Source organism: Tiliqua scincoides, chromosome 2, assembly GCF_035046505.1.
Source record: "Tiliqua scincoides isolate rTilSci1 chromosome 2, rTilSci1.hap2, whole genome shotgun sequence".
NCBI lineage: Eukaryota > Metazoa > Chordata > Lepidosauria > Squamata > Scincidae > Tiliqua > Tiliqua scincoides.
In genome coordinates this window covers 112,729,194-112,752,863 of record NC_089822.1, presented here as the reverse complement: position 1 = coordinate 112,752,863, position 23,670 = coordinate 112,729,194, and the positions used below count along the sequence as shown (strand labels likewise).

Here is a 23,670-nt window from a genome sequence, read left to right as displayed (position 1 = left end):
CCCAAAGGTTGCTGCAGAATCGAGTAGCCCCACTCTGGGACTACTTGCTTTATCTGGGGGAAAAGATGAAAGTTACCTTCCCCCAAGGAGCTTCCAGTGGCTGCCCAGTTGTGTTGAGGATGCCACGGCAGCTATTTTCGGCACCATAGTAGCCCCACACTCCAGGCAGCTCAGGATTGGGCTGCCCAATGACTTTCGGCTTTCGTATATTATGAAAGGTCATTGCTAGTCGTGAACTGCAGGGAGAGAAGATTACTGTCAAGTCAGCAGGGGAGGATAGCCCTTGCTTTCCCGAAAGCAAAGTGGCATGGGAGCGTAGGAAGACAGCACAAGAAGCAGGCGATCCCAAACAGAGCCAGAGACGCAGACACAGGTTTGTTTGTCGCAGGAGCATGTATTGGTAAAAGGAGCAGGCAGAAGAGTAGTCAGTCAAACGGTCCAGAAGTCAGGGATACAGCAGGTCACAGTCACGAGAAGGCAGTCCAAATCAGCACACAGAAACTCCACCACAACAACCCACACCATGGTGTCTGTGCTTGCCCCATATATACCGGGGCCAGCCAATCAGAGTAGGGTGACCTCATAGTCACAAGACAGTCTTGTGACCCACTCTGATAGGCTGTCCAGTGGTGCATTGCACCACTCCACCATAGCCTAGCATAGACTCTGCACCCATCTCTCCCCAAGTCACGTGACTCCCATCTGTAACAGGTGCAGCTGATTTCATCAGCATACATATGCAGTGCTGCTGCTGTTCCTTTAATTACATTTTATACCGGCCTGGACATCAAGGGCCCTCCTGCCACATCCTGGCTTATAACAATTCAGGGCCTGGGGTGCCAAAGGCCTGACAATTATGAGTCTCTTACATGTCTCTTGTAAGGGAGATGCCCATGTCTGAGCTTGAATCTTTTCTTTCTTCTGTCCTCTTAGGAGATCTCCCATGGGCAGCCAGCCGACTGTTTGCAAAGCCACACTCTCAGGTAATGGAAGTTTGTTGCTTTAGTATTGAAGGGATTCTGGTTCTGTAGGGGCAAACAGAAGATCACACAAGGCCTAACACTAGGTGTTGGGATAAAAGAAAACATAAGCAGATTTCTGCACTCTTCTCTGGGGTTCATGGTTTGCATACATACAACCCCTCAAAGGCTCACGTTCCATAAAAGGTACTTTAGGCAACAGAGAGAATGCAGTTGACTGTGCCAAGGTGCACTTCATCATGAGGCATCTTGATTAATTGGGCATCAGATTTTGGGCAACTGACAGGTGGGAGCCAAGGAGTGCAGACTACCAGAAAACTTGCCTGCACAAGGAGCATTTAAATGAGCAGTGCAAATCCACAACTCCTGCCTATTTCTGTGGTGCTTGCCCAGGAGAGCTTCTGATGGGTTATGACCCATGTTAATTAGTGGGAGATGTGCCCTTTAGAATTTCCTTCCCAGACACCTAAATGTCTTGGTTTGGCCTGCATTTTCCACAAGCAAAGTGCAATCCTGAAAGGAAAAGAAGGCAACATTCATGTGCAGAATGATTGTGCAAGCTGCTGTCTTTCAAGTGCTTGTACCTAATGTACCATTGTTATCTCCAGGTGCATTCTTCACTTCTGTGAGTATTGGCTTCCCCTGCTATTCAAATGAGAAAAATGTGGGGCAGGGAACTGGCTCTAGTCACTCCTACGTTGCCATGAAGGTGCTCTGTGATTTAGTGAAACCGCAAGAAGCCTTTTGCCTGACCCAGCAATGATTTTCTTATGTTCTTGTGAAGCCATGTTATCCAGAGCCAGCACTGGAGAAACTCAGGCAGTGGGGTGACTTTTTACCCCACCACTGAGAAGAGCCCCATTATGAGGCTCCTTCACCTGCAGTATTGGTTAGAACTCTGACTAGTGAGGGAGGCTGAAGGACTCCTGAAGAGCTAGTGTAGTGGCTAAGAATATGAGTAGTGAGGTGGAAAGTCCCCAGTTCAAACCCTGCTGCCTCCATAAACGCTCTGGATGACCTTGGGCAAACCACTATAGAACGGCAATGTGTAGGGATTATTGACTGACTTTACAGGGTTGTTGTAAGGGTTACTGAGCTACTGTATACAGATAACTGGAACCACACTAAAATACTGTATAAATGCTAAGAATGAAAAGGAAGTGAAACAGCAGGATTTGGCAGCTGGCAACCCAGGGGCTGAATTTGACCTTTCTAGAGTCCCATCTGCAAAACCTCCTCCTCAAGCTGCATTCTGTGCCTGCCACTAGTCTCCCCTTAGCTCCTTAATGAGCAGCAAGGCTTTGGACAAGGGGCTTTGGTTAGGCATCTGACCTTGGCATGTACCCCCAGAGGCCTCTGTATTGACACTCCAAATTTGTACAGGGCAGTAGTGCCAGCCATGTCAAATGCAACACTTTCAAATGCAAAGAAGTACCACTTTCAATTCTTTCCCTCCCCACAGCTGCCCCATGCAAAACTTGAATGGTTCCCTCCGTGACAGTGCAGGAATATTCTCCAGTTTTATGCGCCCATCTTTTCTTGGCCGCTTTCCCCCTCCACAATCTGCCGAAGAGTTGAGTAGTGTGGCCAACAATGGTGGGTAGATAGACATAGTCCTCTGCCTCCTAAGCCCCATGCAAACTGACTTGTAGCCTAAATTTCTTGCTAATGAGCACAAGTACAGACTTGCAGGTCAAGACTGAGACTCAGTTTCTGTCCTCTATACTCCTCTTCTCCCTTGGTCCTGGCTGCTCATTTCCAAGAGGATCCCATTTCTGAAGAGTAACAAAACAGACTGCAAGCTAATCTACCACCTCTTCTGGAAAGAAGCAGATATGTACACACTAGCCTGCTACTGGAAGATACAATAGGGAAACAACGTGAGCACTTTTTGCTCAGCAGTGGGAGGCTCAGTGTCTGGCCAAGTGCCTGTAGCAGAAAATCCAAATGGGACACTTCCTTCCCCTTTCCACTAATTAGCTTAGGGCGTGTGTCGCTGGGAAACTCTCCTGCACAGTCTCTGTTGTAATGAACTTCTGGGAGAATTGTGCCACCCCTCTCAGATTTGTCTGTCTCCTACCCTGCTCCAGATTGACTGCCTGAGGCGTTGTCTTGCCATGCCTCATGATAAAGTTACCTTTGGGTAAATGGGCTGAATGCAGTTTTGCATGCAACCATTCAGACAGCTTTGGAGAGCTTTGCATGCAGTTGGTGCTGATTTCACACTTTGTGCCAGCAGCCATTGTTTGGTGTTTGCTGCTCCCATGTCATCTGCATGTTGATACACGTGTCATCTGCATGTTGATACACATCTACCTGTCATGCTTTGTGTGTTCTGCACAAGAAACAGCAAGTTCCATGTGCAGGTACAGCAAATATATCCGCCTTTATGCAGGATGACCTGATGCTATATCCACACCTGCTGGAATCATGAGAAGATATCAGTGCACTGTAGTTTACCCAATAGACTCTTCTTTACCCAATAGAATATGTTCACATGCAGTTAGCTGTGTCTTTGACTCTAACCAGGTTTAGAGAATATGTGCTAGTTTATTACTAATAAAAGGACTGCTTTGTTTGCATATAGAACTAGCTCAGCTGATGCATTGTCCAGAGATTTGGTATGTAAACCGCTTTGTGAACTTTTTTGTTGAAGCGGTATATAAATATTCTTAACAATAATGAACTGCCCATCCGTAATTGCAGCCTAGTTTCTGGGCTAGGGCAGCTGGCGTGATTCTGAGTTTTTAATTTGTTCATAATTGCAACCCTTAAGGTTAAAGAAGATATGCACACAAATGCATGCTAAAGAGGCATACTCTCAACCAAATGTGCCTTCTCTGTAATTATAAACAGCGCGGGGGGGGGGGGGGAGACCCTAGTCAGAAATGTGGTGCTGGAGGTGTCAAGTGGCTATTTCTGCTTCAAAGTGCACACAACAGGATTGCCACTCTGCACCTGGCATTCTGAGGTAGACTGCTTCTAAAACTAAGAGCTTGCAAGTACCCGTCATGACTTATAACCTGTGATAGACATTTCCTCTGTCCAGTCCCCTTTAAAAGATATCTAGGCCAGGTGCCATTACCACATCGAATACAAGGAGTTCTACAGATTATTTACACGCTGGGTAAAGAAATATTTTCTTTGTACTTTGTGCTTCTCCATAATATCTGATAGGGTATTTTTCACATCTCCCCCAACTTATGGAAGTTACCCAAGCTCCCAATATGGGGATTACTTGGGGATGATATGCAAAGCTTTCCTTTCAGACTTGATGCAAATGTATGACTGAACAGGGAAGCACAAATCAATTGCTCTTCCTCTCCATCTGCTTATTGTCATTTCCAAAACAGTCTCAGTTTCTTGTTTTTAAAAATTGAACAATATCATCCTATCTCATAGGGTTGTTGTCAATGACAAGGCAGTCAAGAGGATTGTAATAAAGGGATATTGTTACCTGTCCTGAAGTCTTGGGGACTATGTGGTAGATAAACCCAAGTAAATACCATTAGTGGTTTTCCTTGGTCTGGTTCAGATGAGCAGAGGTGGTCAGCCTTTGTGCCAAACCAGTAAGTTGTAGCCAGTTGAGCAGGGTTCTGTGTAGCGGGGTCTCATTGGTGAGAGTTTTGTGGGGAAGTTATGAGTTTTGGAAGTGGTACTTCACTTACAGATCCAGATAAACCCTTGGCTTTAAAGTAGCCCTACACTGAATGCAGCCAGCCATATACAGTGGGCCCTTGGAATTTGTGGGGGATCCATTCCAGTACCACCCCCCCCCCCCACAGAAATCAAATTCAGCAGATAAGGTAATCCGCTGGGGGCATGAGCAACACTTCAATTCCTTACCTCTGAGCCGTGCCTGGCCCTCTGGAGGTTGCACTTGGCTTCCCCGTGCCTCAGAACACTTGCTGGATGCAACTGGAAGCCACTTGCGGTCACGTTCAGTCCTCTGAGATCCTCCAACCACAGGCTTGGCATCTGCAGATATTCATATCGGTGGAGGGCCTACTGTACTGTGACCTGCCAAACTATTTCTCGATCATCCTGTTTTTGCGCTCTCTCGCAGGCATTGAAACTAGGTTTATCAAACCCCTGATGGGCTTTTAATGTGGGTTTTGCAGGCCTGCTCTAGGACCATTCTGTACCTCCTACTCTGAAAAGTGGACCTTACTGCTCTGGATATGGGTGGTAGATGAAACTGGCCTTCTCTTTAATGAGGTAGTTAATGGATAGTCTGTAAATTGTGGGAACAAGAGGCGTGCTGAAGGGGAGGTTCTCAGTTCTTTATCAGATTCTCCAAAGATAAATTAAGAGGAATGTATTGGTTTCTCCCTCATCTGCAGAAGAGACATACCAGCAACTGGCCAGAGAGACCTTAGAAGAGCTAGACTGGTGCCTTGACCAGCTAGAGACCATACAGACTTACCGGTCTGTCAGTGAGATGGCATCCAACAAGGTAAAGACCTCATGCTTGGAAATTCAGCAGCAGCCATTCTGGTCCCCAGGATGGGGCCAGCAGCCATTGTGCCATCATGTCCCTCCAACCACCTTCCCACTTTGTATGTATGCTTCCTGTAATCATCTTCTGTTTATCCTTCCTCTGTATTCTGCCTTAAGCACCATTCCCAGTGCATGGCCATCTAGCCCATAGCTCTGTTTCAAGCTCAATTCATTCCATGATTCTCTGTCCCCCACACCCCTCTGTATACGTTTTTTTTATTGCAAAAGAACTAGGAAGCCATTTCTACCAAATGCAGTTTCCTTGTCCTTAAAATCTGTTCACCCAACACAGTTCTCACATGTACATTGGCAGCCCAATCCTGAGCTGTCCACAGCATGGGACTGATGTGGCATCCTGTGCACCATGGGCAGCCGCCACTGCCTCCTCAGGAGAAGGGGACTTTCGACGCCTTCCCTTGAGTAAGGGAAGTAGCCCTGCAATGGGGCTGTGCAATTCTTTGGCAGTTCTTGAGCCGGTGCAGAACTGAAGAGTTCCATGTCGGGCCACATAGCCCAACACAGGGCTCAGGATCCAGTGCAGCTGAGCTCTGCTGGTCCTACCCCTTCCTGCCCCACTCCCTCCCCCATCATACCTCCTCCGTCTCCCTCCCCCACCCAGAATACCTCCCCCCATGCCACCCACTCACCTCCCTGCCACCTGACAGTCTGGGTGACCACCGGGTGTTGGAATGCTGGCCCAGCAGGGCCTCGTGCTAGGCTTGTTCCAGTGCTGGGCCCATGGTAGAAGCTCACAGATGTGCCTTATGGCAGGTTTGCAATAATGCACGTTGGTGGTAAGCCAGTGTGCAGGGCTCAGGATCGGGCCCTAAGTGCCCTTCTTAAGGAGAGATTAGGTTCCAGAGGTCTGTATGTAACAGATGTAGATCGGGACATCCAGTTCTTGCCAGCCCAGCACTATTGTGTGGGAGCACCAGAAAAGGATGCACTGTGCCTCTGCAAAACTACTGACACAGACATCCATTAGTTGGGGAGTGCATGTAGTAATTCTCATAGTGCATATCTGATTCTATCATGAAGGCCAAACTGGCTATTCCCCAGCATGCTGTGACTTTATCCCTGCCCCCTCCTTTCGCGTTTTTCTTAACCAAAGCTGGGCAAGCTGTGAGTTTAAGGGCGCAATCCTAACTTGCTCTGGAACAGGAAAGCCAGGAGGCTTGCGCTGTACCCAGCGCAGGATTGTGGCCAGCAGTGGCTTAGCCAGAGGCAAGGAGAAACTTTTTCCCTTACCCCTGGGTAAGGGCTTCTGGCCACAGTGGGTCTCCTCGGACTTGCGCCACCTGCTGAGGTGGCACAAGTCCAAGGAGAGTAGAGCAACTTGAAGCTGCTCCATGCTCCCCAGGAACGGGGGCTGGGATCCAGCATAACTGCCGGATCCCAGCCCTACTCCTCGCCTACCCACCCGCGGGGCCGCCCATCGCCCTCTCTCCCCCCGCCCAGGAACGCCTTCCTCCCTCATTCTCCCCGCCCCCCCACACCTACCTTTCATCCCTGCGTCGGCTCACCTGACCTTACGTCGGCTATGGGGAAGCTGGTGGGGAGGCTTCTGTCAGCCTCCGCAGGCTGGCTCTTCTCAGAGCGCCGGCCTGGCTTCCTCCCACAGAGGCGTGAACGTGCTTGACGACACGTTTGCGACCCTCCCAGGCCAGCCCAAGGGACTTGGGCCGGCATAGCACACAGTTTGGATTGCAGCCTAAGTCTGAGAAGTGTCTGCTTATCCCTTTCCCTCCAGTCACTTTCTAGTTTAAAAGTGTCCTCTGCCATTTACTTTTCCACTGCAAGGAAGAAGCTATAATACTTTCTGATGTTTGGACACCACACACACAGACAAAATCTCCCTCTATCTTGTAAGTACTGTAACTTTCTGTCCTTGCCTATATATATATCTCCCCTTTCCCTGGCTTTCTGGTTAGCCATTCAACTCCATAAATGATATTCTGTCCCCAGCGTAATATGCCTGTATCTTCATACAGAGCCATCTGTTCGTTCATTTATTCATTCATTCATCCCACCCTTCTTTTCTCCTGGGGAGACATTCCTTCATATAGCTGTACACATCTACATCTGTAGGTAAAGCACTTGTGTTATCTTTTTCTGTTGCTGATGGCTGCTACAACCCTTTAAGATCTGGCTCTATGGATATGATCTACAGAGTGAGATAGTAAGTCCCATACCAATGTGGGACTGGAAGTTAAAACTTTTGTTTTGAAAATTACAGGGTAACAGATTCCAATCTTTATGATATTTAATGATATAATGTGTGTGTGTGTGTGTGTGTGCAGGAGAGAGAGAGAGAGATCATATGACATTTTTGGCATGAGATGGAGAGCATGGCATCAAAAATTATTGTTCCACTCCTGCTGTTTGTATCTTTGTTTAGCAGGGTAGCTGTGGTTTTAAAGCCAGGTGTGTAGCACTAGGATGGCATTGTCTGTAGAGTGTCTTATGGTAAAAGATAGGTGGTTCTCACTTTAGGGAGAGTCAAAGGAAGTTGGGGCACAAAGTGAGGAGCCATTCAGGTGGTGAGGTGTGTGAACAGTATTTTGCGTGAATTTGTATTTATCCTGCAGGTGCAGTGTATGCTAATGTCTAATTTTTAAAAAGTCTGATACCCAGTATCTGGATGAAAGTACATTTGTGGTATGTGTTTGGTTATGACCCAGTGCCTAGGGCTGTGTGAGAGAACCAGCCTGGGAATCCCTATGTTGTGGGCAATGACTACATCAGCACCATATTTCTTTTTTCTGTGTTTTAAGTTTGTAACCAGCAGCTCTAGAATTAATTGCAGCCACCCCCTAGTTGACCACCTTGCAAGGATTGCTTGTGAGTATGGGGGGGGGGGGATATCCACATATCCCGTATCCACCGATTCAGTTATCTGTGAATCAGGTCCAGTCCCCCACCACCACCACGCACATCCTCATGCATGCCTACTCCAGAGGCTCCCCTCTCATCTGGGGAGGGTAGTCTGAGGTCAAGTGAGTTTGAGCTCTAAGCCCCCAGACCTCCCAATGCCTTATAAGGCATTAAAAACATCACTTCCAGTTTCTCCATGAAGCTGGAAGTCACTTGTTTTGAGCTATACAGCTCAGTCTGAGCCTGGCAAAGCTCGAGGACAGACATCCTTGCCCTCTGCTGAGCTCAGGCTCCCCTTGCCTCCAGGGCTCCCCCCCCCGACGGGTGTTAGCCTGTATCCACGGTTTCAGGTATCCATGGGGAGGGAGAGATTATGGGATGGAACCCCTGTGGATAAGGGGGCATGCTTGTAGTTTCACTGGTGAGAATGGAGTAGGAGAATCTTCAGCCTGTTTGACCTGGAATTCTTCCTCCTCAGCAAGTGTGAAGCAGCACACATGTTGTAATTGTTTTGAACAAGCCTAAGGAAAGAAGAGGCCAAAAGATCATACTGCACTTGATTTATCTTAGAAGTGAAATTGTTTACACCAGAAGCTGCTTGGCAGGATCTACTTGAGAGGGAAAGTTGCAGGCTTTTAGTGCAAAGCTTGAACATACTCACAGATTAAGAGAGCCCTAGCAGTCTTGATGCTTGATCCTACCTGTGAGCTTCTGAGACTACTTCTTAGTCTCATTCCCAGTATCAGGATAATGCTGTTGTCTTTACATGGATGTTGTAAGGAGAAGATAATGAGATAATGTGTTGTGAAATGCTGTGAACATTACAGAATGTTTTAGCAATACTGTATTAAGGTTTGTTTTTGGATTCTTGTTTGCTAGTAAGCACCCTAATGTTTCATTTCGTGGGGCAGGCTGGGGAGCTGTGTCCTTTGTGATACCATGTAGACATGGGACATAATTCACTGGGACATTCTCCTACACAACTCCCATTCATTTCATTGAGGCTCGTGCAAGAGAATTTTCTGGTAGATTGTACCTGTAGGTCAGACCTTTTGGTCTTCTTCCTTTAACAGTACCCAAGTCCTACTGCTTATGATGGGTGCTTCACCTTGCCTTATCATAGGGCTGCCCCTATTTTTTAAATCTAAGTCACACCCTTCTGAACCCATTAATTCAACTCTAAGCAAGTGCTTCTGCTCACACGATCACCTTCAGTAGTGAATCTCTTTGTGCTGCACCCTCCATCTGCAGTTTTGTTCTCTGAAAGATGAAAGAGGGCATTCCTGACACATGGGAAGTCCCTGTCTGACAAAGGTCTTCTCCTTTGGGAAGGTGGCCACTTTCCACAGACTGGCTTTACCTCTCAGAGGAGACAGGGTCTATTTTTCTTACCTCAACTTTTTCTTTGTTTTTTTTTAAAGAACTTTTTCTCTTTCTGCCTTTCCTCCCTTACCTGGGCTAGCTGGGCTGTGCCCCTCCTGGCTTGGGGAATATGAATTTTGAAGAAAATGTCTCCCTGCATCTAGGAGAAAGAAAAGGAAGAAAGTGTTCATTCTGGGGGCACTTAAAATTTGAGGACTGCCCAACTGTGCACCAGTAAGGCAAAGTGCAAACCAAGAAAGATGCTCCAAGATCACTTGCAATATAGCAGCAAAAGAGGCTATTGCATGGTTCCCTGAAGAGTTTACTCAACTTTGTGAAATTGCAAGGGATTCACAAAGAGATGTGCTAGCACGAGGGATGTGCTAGACCCTATGTTGAGATCTTCTAAGACAGCAAAATATCTGGGACTGGTCCTTTTTCTACTGGCCCTTCTTAAGGAGTTAAACCCAGTACTGTAGATTTAGCTTTGCACTTCTGTTCATGCCTGTGTTTCAGGAACTTTTCTAGCTGATTTGTTTATGCTGAAGTAGTTTACACTGCTTGCCTTAAGGTCTGCATACTAAATAAAGGAGTTCATATTTCCTGGGGAATAGTGAGTAGCAAAAAAGAGAACAGCAGGTAGTGTTTTGAGCAACCTTCTCTGAAAGCATAGTGAGACAGAATTTCTTGATGTTGGTCTCCTGTAAGACTCATGACAAGCATCAGATGCATCACATCTTCTGTCAGTGGATGTGTGCTGAAATCATATTAGGAATTCAGTGTACAAAGGCACAATTGTGGTGGGTGTGTGAGCAGTGGGACAGTGGGTTCCCACCAGGTGTTCAGTTTCTGCATCATGCTCAGTGAGATGGGAAAGCAGAGTGTTCCTTTGAGGGGCCTCTTTGTGTTCTGTGGTTTTCATGTTGCCACAACTGGAATATGGGAGCCCCAAGAGCAGGGTGCGTTATGAGTTAGCAGAAGAACATAAGAACAGCCCCACTGGATCAGGTCATAGGCCCATTTAGTCCAGCTTCCTGTATCTCACAGCGGCCCACCAAATGCCCTAGGGAGCACTCCCGATAACAAGAGACCTCATCCTGGTGCCCTCCCTTGCATCTGGCATTCTGACATAGCCCATTTCTAAAATCAGGAGGTTGCACATACGGCTTGTAACCCGTAATAGATTTTTCCTCCAGAAACTTGTCCAATCCCCTTTTAAAGGCGTCCAGGCCAGATGCCGTCACCACATCCTGTGGCAAGGAGTTCCACAGACCAACCACACGCTGAGTAAAGAAATATTTTCTTTTGTCTGTTCTAACTCTCCCAATACTCAATTTTAGTGAATGTCCCCTGGTTCTGGTGTTCTGTGAGAGTGTAAAGAACATCTCTCTATCCACTCTGTCCATCCCCTGCATAATTTTGTATGTCTCAATCATGCCCCCCCTCAGGCGCCTCTTTTCTAGGCTGAAGAGGCCCAAACGCTGTAGCCTTTCCTCATAAGGAAGGTGCCCCAGCCCAGTAATCATCTTAGTCGCTCTCTTTTGCACCTTTTCCATTTCCACTATGTCTTTTTTGAGATGTGGTGACCAGAACTGGACGCAATACTCCAGGTGTGGCCTTACCATCAATTTGTACAGCGGCATTATAATATTAGCCGTTTTGTTCTCAGTACCTTTTCTAATGATCCCAAACATAGAATTGGCCTTCTTCACTGCGGCTGCACATTGGGTCGACACTTTCATCGACCTGTCCACCACCTCCCCAAGATCTCTCTCCTGATCTGCCACAGACAACTCAGAACCCATCAGCCTAAATGTGAAGTTTTGATTTTTTGCCCCAATGTGCATGACTTTACACTTACTGACATTGAAGTGCATCTGCCATTTTGCTGCCCATTCTGCCAGTCTGGAGAGATCCTTCCGGAGCTCCTCACAATCACTTCTGGTCTTCACCATTCTGAAAAGTTTCGTGTCGTCTGCAAACTTAGCCACCTCACTGCTCATCCCTGTCTCCAGATCATTTATGAAGAGGTTGAAAAGCACCTGTCCCAGGACAGATCCTTGGGGCACACCACTTTTCACTTCTCTCCATTGTGAAAATTGCCCATTGACACCCACTCTCTGTTTCCTGGTCTTCAACCAGGTCTCAGTCCATGAGAGGACCTGTCCTCTAATTCCCTGACTGTGGAGTTTTTTTAGTAGCCTTTGGTGAGGGACCGTGTCAAACACCTTCTGAAAGTCCAGATATATAATGTCTACAGGTTCTGTACAGGTCCTACAGAAGGTTCTGTGTCTTAGTTCCTTTGCTCTTAGTAGAGCTCTCATGTGAATAAAAAGAAAATCAAAACCCTCACCATAGGTGATTTTTTGTTTTGTTTATGCAAGAGAAGGACAAAGTGGTTTGGATGCTCTCTGGCAATTCCACCACCACCACCAAAATTCATTTTGGTAGTGGGGGTGGTGAAATTGCCAGAGAGTTTGAGTGATTGATAGATTTTTTTTTAAGATGCAGAATCAAAACAGCAAACAAAGACTAGAAGTTTGATTGTAATAATGTAGAGCAGTGTTCTTCAACCTGTGGGTCATGACCCCAGGGGGGTCTCGAAGCTCATTTGGGGCATCCTAACAACCTTTCAAAGCCTGTGCAAGAGAGGGCTTGGATTCAGTCCAATAATGGTACAGGTTAGGCATCCCTTATCCAAAGTGCTTGGGAACTGAATATTTGATTTTTCCATATGTCGAAATACTTGCATATACATAATGAGAGATCTTGGGAATGGGGCCCAAGTCTAAACAAAAAATTCATTTATGTTTCATATACCCCTTAAACACTTAGCCTGAAGATAATTTTATACAATACTTTAAATAATTTTATGCATAAAACAAGGTTTGTGCATGAAACCAGTTTGTGATATAATTTCTTTTGGCAAAAAAGTGAGGAATTGTGGCATTAAAAAGGTTAAAGACCACTGATACATAGATTTTAACAAAATACCAACATGTGGTTTGCACAACCTGGTAAAATTGGGGCAGCAACTGCTGTCATTGCTGCCTTCTCAATACCTAGAAATTTAACCTGTGACTCTTTCCCTCATTCCACCGATACATTAATTTATTGGACTTTATTGGAGCAGGGAATAATAGTGTAACCAGCTGTAGTTGTCATGAAAAGATGTGCTACTGAACAGAATGGGGAAAAAAGGAATCATGCGGTAGCTTCTAGCTCTTACCCCTTGCTTGAAGTCATGCTGCCCCCAGTCCCATCACAGTGCTGGGGAGAGAACCTGGTTTCCATCCCACTCAGAGTTGCAGTTTCTTTGCTTTTCTGTCCAGCCCTGGTCTGGAGCTACTGGCTGAAGGCAAAGTACTGAATTGTTGGGAGGCAGCTCTCTGAGTCTCAGATGCATTTTTTATATTGCATTTTCATCTGTTTTCTCCACTGCAAAGTGGAGCTGGGTTACCCGGTCACCATCTGTGGAGAATTCTGCAGCCTCGCCATGCTTTCTGTGGGCTGTGCAGATGGGGAGGCTGGAGCCTCTGATGGATTTCCCGGGGAGTTTCTGAGCTCCAGAGCCTTGATTAATTGAACCTGTGCGGGACAGCTCCCTCTCTCCCTGCTGTCCCTTCCCTTTGCTGTTCACACAATTTGTTCGGCCAGCTTTCTGTTTCATGTACTCCTTAAACCACCTCCTCTCTCCCTCCTCCCTCCCTCCCTTCACTTCCACTCGCTCTCCCTCAGCACCACCTGACATCATATCCCATCCACCCAGTGCTGCAGTGAGAAATTTGCGCACACACCGCACACACACTTACACACACGCACTCAAACGCCAAGCCGGGAATGCAGCTGAGGCCATACTAGGAGGTACCGTCTCCGTGGTGACCGCTGCCCTCAAACGCACGCCTGGGAGATGATGAGGACGTGCCTCTTAGCTATGCAGCTTCTGCCTTGTTAGCTGGATGGCTGCCATGTGGTACCCAGAAATGGCCGGGAATCTCCCTCCTGCTCCGCCTGGAAGAAATCATTCCTCTTTGCAGTGATCCTGCCTGCCGTGGTCTTCATCCTCTCTTTTTTTTCCATGTGTACTGGACTTTTTCTCCTCTTGCTCTCCCATGCACTGAAGATGTGATTGGAGTGGGAGGGTGCATACAAGGAATTGGGGGGGTTGTGTTTTGTTTGTAGCTGAAGCAACATTGCACTGTGGGTATTTCCATCCTCATCTGCAGTACAGCCAGAGAAGTGGGGCTTGCTCAGACTTTGGCCTATCCTGCATGCCTCCCCCATCCACAAGCCCTTTGTGGGGGCACCAGAGAGGAGCAGCAGAGATGTGAGGGACCTTGTGCAGGGCAGGTTGGCCAGCAAGAGCCAAGCCAGGCCCAAGTCCACTCATGGAGGAAACAGCTTTGGGAGATTAACCTCTTCCTTTCCTTTCAACACCAAGGAAAGGGGGCACCACAGATCAGCATCCTGCCTGGAGATAGGGGAGACGCCGTTGGTGGGCAACTCAGAGAGTCTCTGCTGCCCCCTGGCAGAGAACAGAAGATGCCCTTAGTGGATTTTTTCTGTGAGACCTGTGCGAAGCCATGGCTGGTTGGCTGGTGGGACCAGGTAATTGGGTTATACCTGGGGGCATGGGTGAGGGTGGATGTAATTGTGAGGTTGGGTGTGCACCCATGCTGTGTGAGCTTTTTTCATAGGCAGTGCCTGACCTCACTGGCAACTGTGGGTGACTTGGCGAACCAGGTTAAGGGGGAACTTGAGAGATGGCCAGTAGCTTTAACTTTGCTGCATAATGTTGCTTTAAAATGTGTGGGAAATGCTGATGGGGTGCAAGGACCCTGTTGTGGCATGTATACTGGCAAGGTCAGAAATGGGTATGGCTGATTTGGGAGTACTGCTTGCAACAGCTTACTCCTTGGAGCGTGGGGTGCTGTGCCTGCCAAGAGAGGCTGGAGGGAGGCCTATGTCCTTCCTGCCTCCTCACAATGTCACATTGGAGCTGTTGCCACTTCTCGGTTTCCTAGTCTCTCCCCTCAGAGATGTGCAGCCTCAGTAGATACCCCCCTCTTGATATTCTCCAGATTTACAAGTGCCACAGGAGAGACCTCATGTGTGTGGTGTGTCTGCTGCCCTGTATCTGTGTCATGTGTGTGTATGTATGTCGCATGGTCCTGCTCCATGGAACCAAGTGCATTAAGGTGTTTGAAGAGTATGGCTGGAACGTGGGCTCTAGTGCTGTGTTTCTTTGTGCAGATCAGTTGAATTACTTGATGTGCCTGGGGTGTGTGTGTGTGTGTGTGTGTTTGTGTGTGTAAATGTTTTTTAAGAAGTATGTTGATTTTGTATGTTTTGGTTTGCGCAGGTTTGACAAAACATCTGTAAATTGAATTACAGGTTTTCAGGATTGTGTGTCAAATGTGCATATAGAGGTCACAAGGAATGTCGATGTGTTTTTGCACCCTTTATTTCCACAGCTTAATTCACATCTTCTGTTTCTTTGGATATGAGTTTCAAAAGAAACCTCTGTGCCTTGGATGGGAACACACACACACATACAAAAACAGTGTATTAGATCAGGGTTTGTTTTTTGAATGGGAGCCTGCAGTTATGCAGGTTTTGAGAGGTATTTACCTACCTGACAAAGCTGTAGGTCTTTAGTGGTTGAATGTCATTGTGATTTTGTAGAGGTCAGTGTGAGAATGATGTTTGTCTAGGATGAAGGGTGTGCAGCTGTCAGTATATGCACATGTGCTTCCACAGAAGTGTGTGGGTGTTGAAGGTTATCAGTAGAATTGTGTGAATTCATGTGTTATGTTGGGACTGTGTAAAGAGCCTTCCTGGAACAGGACTATCTTCATGAGTGTACAGTGTGCTAGAAATATGTGGGTGTGTCATGTTGGGTGTGTGTGTTTGTGGGTGGGAGAGTGCTTACTAAATTGCATTTCCCCAGACTGTGTGTGTGTGTGTGTGTGTGTGTGTGTGTGTGTCACAAAGACTCCAGGTTTGTAGCTGTTGCTGCTTAGGAGTACAAAATACTGTATGCCACCTTATTTATCTTTGCATCAAGCCTTGAGAGCTAGGTCACCACTTCGTTGGTTGGGAATGGTGGAGTTGAGAGAGACTTGACCAAGGCCACAAAGTTTGTCCATGACTAAGCTGAGGTTTTTGAATACAGTACAAGCCTTCCAGGCTGCCATGCTAGTTCTTAGTACACCTTGTATCTTTCCATTTCCCTGGCTGAACTCTGACAGCTGAAGAAAAACAGTGGAAAGCAGAGAAATTGAATGCGGGGGAGGGGATGCATTATTGTGAGCAGTTTATATTCCCTGAAGCTTCTGAGAAATTTGGCATCAATTCTTGTTCCCCTCAAGCAAATCACTAAAAGTTAGGCTCGCTCTTTCTTCCTGAAGACTTCTGCTCCTCTTAGTTCACCATGAGGGGCTCAGACTCTCAGAAAAACCTAGGTGCGCCTCCCCCCACAATCTGGTTCTGATTTTGACACTGTAATGAGAACCAAATATTCTTGAGAATTGTGCAGACTGGTTTTCAGAAGAGCTCCACTCTTGGTGGAGGGGGGTGCTTTCATCCGTTTTCCCAGTGTTTTCAGCACAGTAGAGACAAGAGTCTCTGATGTGGTTGCTCAAACAGTCAACACAGTCTGATGAAAATAGTCTTGATCATCCTGTTCCTAGTTGTCAAAGCACTTTGCAAGGATGGCAGGTAGAGCTGTTCTGGAGGTGGGGGTGGCAGCAGTGCTGAAACAAGACCTTTGACCATTCTGGAGATCTTGCATTCTTGTCTGCTGCTACATTTTTCTAGAGTTGTTGGGAACCATGCTTTGGGGTACTGGCCAGCCTTTTGCTTCCATACTCATGTTTCCATGAAGAGATTTTAAAAAATCCTTAAAGAGTCTCCTTTACAGTACAAATCTGTCAAAACAAGGCACATGCATCCAGAACCTTTTTGGGGTGGAGTGGACCAATATGATAGCAGCATACACTCTGGCCATTGTTCTGCTTTCTGTCCTCATTCCTCAGCATCACTTTGGATCTCTATCCCTCTACAGCCCACCTGACTGAGGTGAGGCTAGGCCCAAGTGAGGCAGGCCCAAGAGTAGGCAGCCCACCTGCCTACTCCTATAGCCTCCACTTTTCAGAATCTCCATTCCCAGAGATATGCACAGAATTCAAGGATTCTGCTTCCTAACCCCCACCCTATCCTGGGTCAGTGGGCCTTACTTCTCCTGCCAGAGATGTAAACAAGAATCCAGAAATCCTCAACCTCTGCTTTTCCATCGTATGACTGGTGAGGGAAACACCAGTCTACAAGATATTTTCAGTGTTCATGAATGAACGAAGTTTGAAACAAGACAAGCTGGAGATGTTTTGGTGACTATGGCAGACATCCCTGCCTGTGGGTAATTACCATGTCCTTCCTGTCCATTCCAGTGTTACTTGAGCGAAACTTGCTAGTAGATTATGTTCCATGGGTCAGATCTGTCTCAGTGTTGGTTGCTGCGCTTAATGGTGGCCAAAATGCGCCACCTAAGATGCCAGCCCCCCACCTTGCCACACGCTTACAACAACCTCGAAGTTTGGTTTTCGCCTGCTTCGTTTCCATTAAGCAAGTCTTGCTGTGGATGCTTGACTCTGAGTGGACCATGGAGACCAAGTCCCTTCTGCCCTTGACTTGAGGGATGTGGCATGGTAGCTTTTGTTTAAGCTCATAATGTTCCCTAGAATAGTTTCTCTGCTGTGATGTTCAGCACCATTTGGGCCTAGCCCTTACCAAAATACCTGGAACCTGAAGTAATAGTCACTCACTCTTGGCTTGTAACACAATTGTGTCTGTAGGGGCTGGGTAGCTTATCTATCTGTCTATCAAATTTGTATTCCCATCTTTCATCCAAGAAGCTCAGGGCATCAGTCATCCCTGTTTATCTTCATAACGACCCTGCAGAACAGATTTGAGAGTGTCTGGCCCACCCTCCCCCCCCAGCAAGCAGGGATTCAAATCCATTGCTTTTCTGTTGAAATGCAGTCCTGTCTCTGTGCCAGTGGTCTACAACATTGCTAGACTCAGAAACGCCTCTTAACATCAATCTGCAATGTGGGACCTACTTCTGATTCTTTTTAAAAACTGTTTACAGTGTGTGTGTGCCCTTCTTTCTCTCCTTTTGTTTTTATCTCCCTTTCTCACTGTGTCTCCACCTCTATCTCTCTTTTCCTCCCCCTTCTCTTAAAAAGCTAGGTACTGGAAAATGTTGATGCCCCATAGAAGGTTGGGAACAACCACCAAGCTGTGGATCATAAGCCACCAGTTGAAATCCAGTGCATTCTGTCTTGTTGGTTCTTTGTTTATAGATTTTTCTACCACCCCAGAGTTGGGCACCGGGGAGAGTAGGGAGGGAGTGTTGTTACCACATCCTGATGGGACTTCAGGCCTTGCCCTCCAAGCCCCCTTCACACAGGCTTGGGGGACAGCATTCTGTTTGTTGTAGGTCTATTGCCAGCCTCTTTTTCTTAAATCAACCTCTTGCATCTACTTCTTTATAGATCAGCAGGTGGCATGCACATTCTAACTCCCACCTCATCCAATTCTAGTCTCCCCTTGTTGCAATGGGCTGCTTTTCTTGAACTGTGTTTTCCATTGTAAATTTTGACCTAATTTGCTGTGTGCAGGCACCAGCCTGCAGAACCCAACACAGGCTGCGTGCTTTTTGATTCTTTATGAGAGTGCTCTTCTCCTCCCTACCCATATATGCCTGGCTGTAGTTGGGATAGTTGTCTGTTTGTGTCTCCAATTTTTTATTCTTTTTTTTCTCCACAAGGAACCGGGCGCATTTATTAGGTTCTATGGGGGGAGATGCTGTTGCAGAAGGCAACCACAGATTTTCAGTGTGTGTGTGTCCCAATTCTGAGGAATGAAGGAGGACTGTGTGCATGTGGGGATCTTGAAAGATGAGGAAAAGAGATGGGGGAGCATTTTGTTTGAAAAAGGGGGAGACTACAGGGCTTTCCAGATCAGTCCACCACCACCACCGTTTGGTCATTGCAATGTAGTCACCAGAGATCTAGTTTAAACTTGTAGCATAATAAGGCAGAAAGGGCAGAGAATAGCATTGTTGCAGTTAACATGAAGTAAGGTGTACAGTACCTGAGCAGAGAAGCACCATGACCTTCAGAGTACTTTATAGTTGGCATCCTTCAGTCTCAGAAGACTATGGTATCGCGCTCTGAATAGTGCTCTGGAACAGAGTGTCCTCTCCAGTGCGAGAAGCCTGGGTAAAGTAGATATGGAGGATAGACTGTTGCCCATGCAGCAAATCCCCCCTCTCCACGTCGCTGAAATGGTCCAATGAAAAGTTCAGAGTACTAAACTTTCAGTATCCAACTGACTGGTGTGGGTTCTGACTCCCATTGTCTAATATTGTCGAAGGATCACTCTGTGAGGGGTCCTGGCAATGAAGAGAGAATATCTCTACCCGCATGTCTATGCACTCTTTTATTGTTGTCTGTTTTCATTGCAGGCCCTTAAAGAAAGTGGGCTCAGATAATGAGGTCCAATGTTTGGCCACGCTTTTATCAGAGACCACCTGATTGCTTGGATTGATACTGGTCACCAGCAAAGTTATTTTCTGGGCATAATTATTTTCCTTCATCTGCCAAGGCAGGCATTTGGGATGTGATCGAGTCCTTTCAGTGCAGCGATGTATCTTTCACGCCTTAGATACCTTGAGGAGTCATGGTGCATCATTGACTTTTTGTTGCAAATAGTCCATATATAAGAACCAATTTTTCCACTAGAAATGACAAGGTGGCCTGATATGACCACAGCACACTCAGTAGGGAAATTCTGGTTCTCATTGCATCATATAGTCCAGCGATTCTCAAATGTTTCAGTTTCTGGAGCCCTTCACACTTCTAAATGGAGTCTTGGGGAGCCCTACCAGCACATGTGCAGAGTCTTGGGGATCCCCAGAGTGAGGATGCATACGTATAGTATCATGATGCTGAGCAGGTTGCAGCAACTTCTGATGTGGTCATGGAGCCCTTGAAAGGGAGCCCCAAAGCTCTTAGCACACTTTGCAAAGCACTGATATAGTCCAACTCTGCCTTTAAACAGAATGTTTAGGTGAATGCATCCCCAAGAGATCAGGGGGCTGGAGGACAAGCCCTATGGGGAAAGATTGAGGGAACTTGGCATGTTCAGCCTGGAGAAGAGAAGGCTGAGAGGGGTTATGATAGCTCCCTTCAAATACCTTAAGGGCTGTCATATGGAAGAAGGGAATAATTTATTCTTAGCTGTCTCTGAAAGTAGAACTACAACCAATGGGTACAAACTGCAAGAAAGGATTTAGATATCAGGAAAAAATTGCTGACGGTATGAGAGGTTCGGCTGTGGAACAGATTGACAAGAGAGGTGGTGGACTCTCCCTCACTGGAGATATTCAAGCAGAGGCACAACAAGCATGTTGGAGATGCTCTAAGAGGATTTCCTGCCTAAGGCAAGGGATTGGACTAGATGACCTATTAGGTCCCTCCCAATTCTGTGATCATGATTTCAGGAATTGGGCACACATCCCTAAAGGGCACAATCCTATGCAGATCTGCTCAGAAGTAAGTCTTATTGTTTAATGGGGCTTACTCCCAAGAAAGTGAAGATAGGATTGCAGCCATAGGGTGCAATCCAAACCTGCGCTGGAGCAGGCAAGCCAGGAGGCTTGCGCTGCATCCAACACAGGTTCGTTGGCTGCAGCGGCTCAGCCAGGGGCAAGGGGAAGCTCTTCCCCTTACCTCTGGGTAAGGACTACATGCCCCAATGGGTCACCTCGAGCCTGCTCCACCTCCAGAGGTGGTGCAAGTCCGAGGAGAGCGGAGCGACTGGAAGCCGCTCCATTCTCTCCAGGGACAGGGGTTAGGATCCGGCATAACCACTGGGTCCCAGCCCTGCCCCCGGCTCCCCACGTACCTGCCCCCAGGGCCATTCATCGCCCGCCCTCCCCCGCCCAGAAACGCCCCCTCCACGCCTACCTTTGCCACTTGTGTCAGGTGCGGGAACCGCCGCGGAGGCTTCTGCCTGCCTCCACACATCAGTGCATCTAATTGTGCCGACGCGGCTCCCACCCACTGAGGCTTGGGCCTGCATAAGGCTCACAAGGGACTTATAAGGCGGCATAAGGGACTTGGGCCGGCATAAGGCACCTTTTGGATTGTGCCCATAGTTTCTTAAGATGCGTCAGCACTTTTGGTCTCCAAAGGAGGAGATGTGTTAAATATACATATTTAAGCTTATTCTGTTGCTGAATTTTGTCTAGCAGTAGGAAGTGTTTTCCTGAATTTTAACTTCAAGGCCTTTCCTTCATAGGGATCACTTCATAGGGACCAAAAAGACAGTGGTGGCTCCTTTGTTAAAGAGAATCTAGATGTGTTCTTTCAAGCTTCTTTTTCAGGGTTTTTTCATATGCCCAACCTTCCAACATATTGGGAAAGCATAATATATTGGGGGGATATGCTTCATATTCCAGTTAGCACTGTAATTTGGAGTGTGGTTGCACTAATGTTGGGGTCACCTATTGGGTAGCTCTCGTGATGTCCATGATAATGCAGCATTCTCCCACTCACAGGTTGTGGACCTTAAGTAATGTTATCCTGCAAAAAGGGGAGTTGCATAGGAATGAGGACTAAAGGGGCAAGCTTCCTCTCCATGTGTATAGATAGAGATAGGATAGTGGTTCCCAAAGTTTTTAGCAGTGGGACCCACTTTTAAAAACAACAGTTTATTGGAACCCACCTAGGTTTACAAGACGTTTAAAAAAAAAAAGTCACCAGCCTCTGTTTTTTAAAACTTTTTACTATGGTGGGGGGCTGCCTTTTTAAGAGGGATTTGTTGAGCTCCACATTCAATCAAGACCACTCTGGTGGCTTTGCAGTCTTCACCTGGGCTTCAATAAGACTTGAGGCATGCTTGCCAACTCACAAAATTACACGTGCATGTGGCTCAGTGTTGCTTTCTGTTGAGCTCAATGCATTTTCCTTGACAGTGGGGGGGGGGTCTTCCTTCTCCAGAGTTGTTTGGGACCTGCATTCATCGGATTGTGACCATTCTGATGGCATTGTGTTCCTCTCACCTCTTCAAAGTGGACTGAGGCACATTGGCCTACTCATGAGTAAATATGCACATGTGACTCAGTTTCACTTTCCATAGGGCTCTATAAATTTTCCTTGTCAGCTATCAGCTTGTCAGTTTCACAACCCACCAACAAAAGTCAGGGCCACTGGTGGATCAGGGAAACACTGAGGTAGAGGCTTCTAGTGTTTAGATGTGGTTTTTCAGGGAAATTTCCTGCTGAGGTGAAACCAGGAAAAAAAAAATCACTTTCAGGTATTTCAGGACTTTGCCAGTAAGGACTGCCTACTTGAGTGCTCTTGCAAGTTCCCTCTGTGCAGCATGAGTGCTTCCCCTTTTTGTGTGCTGAAGCATACACAGTCAGGTATTTTAAAAATAGGGGGATAGCAGTTCTGCTCCCCATCCCTTGCCTGTACATAACATTCCATCCTGAGCAATTACTTATGAGTAGTATACTGTATTATTGCCTTTGGGTCTGCCCCAACCCAAAAAACTCAGGTGTGAATGTGCTTTGAACTAATAATTGTTTGATTAATGCCCTAAGTAAACCTTTCTTCCTGCAGTTTCTGCAGGAACCCTTTTTGTTTAGTCTTTTCACACAGGATTTGCCTTTCAGTCCTTTTCAGCTTGTACAACTTCCTTGAATTGTACCTTTCCCAACCCTACCTGGAGTTGCCAGAGATTGACTCAGAGAACATATGTAACCATGTGCTCTACCACTGAGCTATTGCCACTCCCCAAAGTTTATACATTTGGTGGAATCGATTAGTGTAGATTTTCCTGGAGTCTGCAGTGGCTTCCAGCTTCCTACAGAAAAGCAGCATGTCTGGGAGAAAACTAGGTTGAGACTGTCTCTCTGGTGATGGTTATATTTATGCAGGAAGCGTTTTAGATGGCGGCAGTCCATCGAAACAGCCAGTCCTCCACCACCATCTGCAGCCAGGAAAAGCCACTTGATACTGATGAATGTATAATTCCTTTTAATGAAAGGTTCAAACCACCACTTGATTCTGATGAATGTATAAATTGGCCTCCATTGACTCATGTTCAGTGTGTTAGTGACTGTGACTCTTAAATGTAATTGGACGTTCCTTAGCGAGTGTCTCCTTTCTTATACTGGTGTATCTAGGTTTTATTCTGATATATAAAATTTTATAGTTAACCTTGAATAATTTCATGTTGTTACTGTGTGCCCTGTTTCTGAGTTTTTTGGCATCACTTTCCATTTTTAAACTATCCTAGCATATTTGCAGTTCCCTCACAATTTTGTTGTATCTAAAGCAGTGGTTCTCACACTTTTAATGTCGGGACCCACTTTTTAGAATGAGAATCTATCAGAACCCACCGGAAGTGATGTCATGACCGGAAGTGACATCATCTTTTTCACAATCTTAGGCTGCTATCCTACTCATACTTACCCAGGAGTGACTTTCATTGTTAAAAGCATAGACATTGTAGCCTGTTGAAAGTACAGATCTGTAACATTTTCCCAATTTCCCCTATTCAAAATAAAATATTGAGATGAATGGGGACCCACCTGAAATTGGCTCGTGACCAACCTAGTGGGTCCCAACTCTCAGTTTGAGAAACACTGACCTAAAGAGTTGATGTACTGCTACTTTTTACTGTTTTATCAGAGTTAACTGATAAGGATACCGAACAGCACAGTGTTCCAACTTTCCCTTGATCTATCTTCTACCTATGATTACTTCACCAATTTACATATTGATTTTTAATACTTCATCAAGTTTATATCTCCCAAACTTTCTTGTAAACAGTTATTATGAGAACTAGATTCCAAAACCTTGCCCAAATGCATGACATC

The 23,670-nt window shown here is 46.5% G+C and overlaps 1 protein-coding gene across 2 annotated transcripts in view; it reads left to right on the top strand.

Moving 5' to 3' along the window:
• Positions 1-23,670, top strand: part of PDE4A (phosphodiesterase 4A) — a 122,775-nt gene that overhangs the window by 61,422 nt on the left and 37,683 nt on the right. For both annotated transcript variants that reach the window (XM_066613584.1, XM_066613585.1), the window contains exons 5-6: positions 934-983; positions 5,324-5,436. In XM_066613584.1, coding sequence (XP_066469681.1) covers positions 934-983; positions 5,324-5,436 — 163 coding nt within the window. The remainder of the gene's footprint in view (positions 1-933; positions 984-5,323; positions 5,437-23,670) is intronic.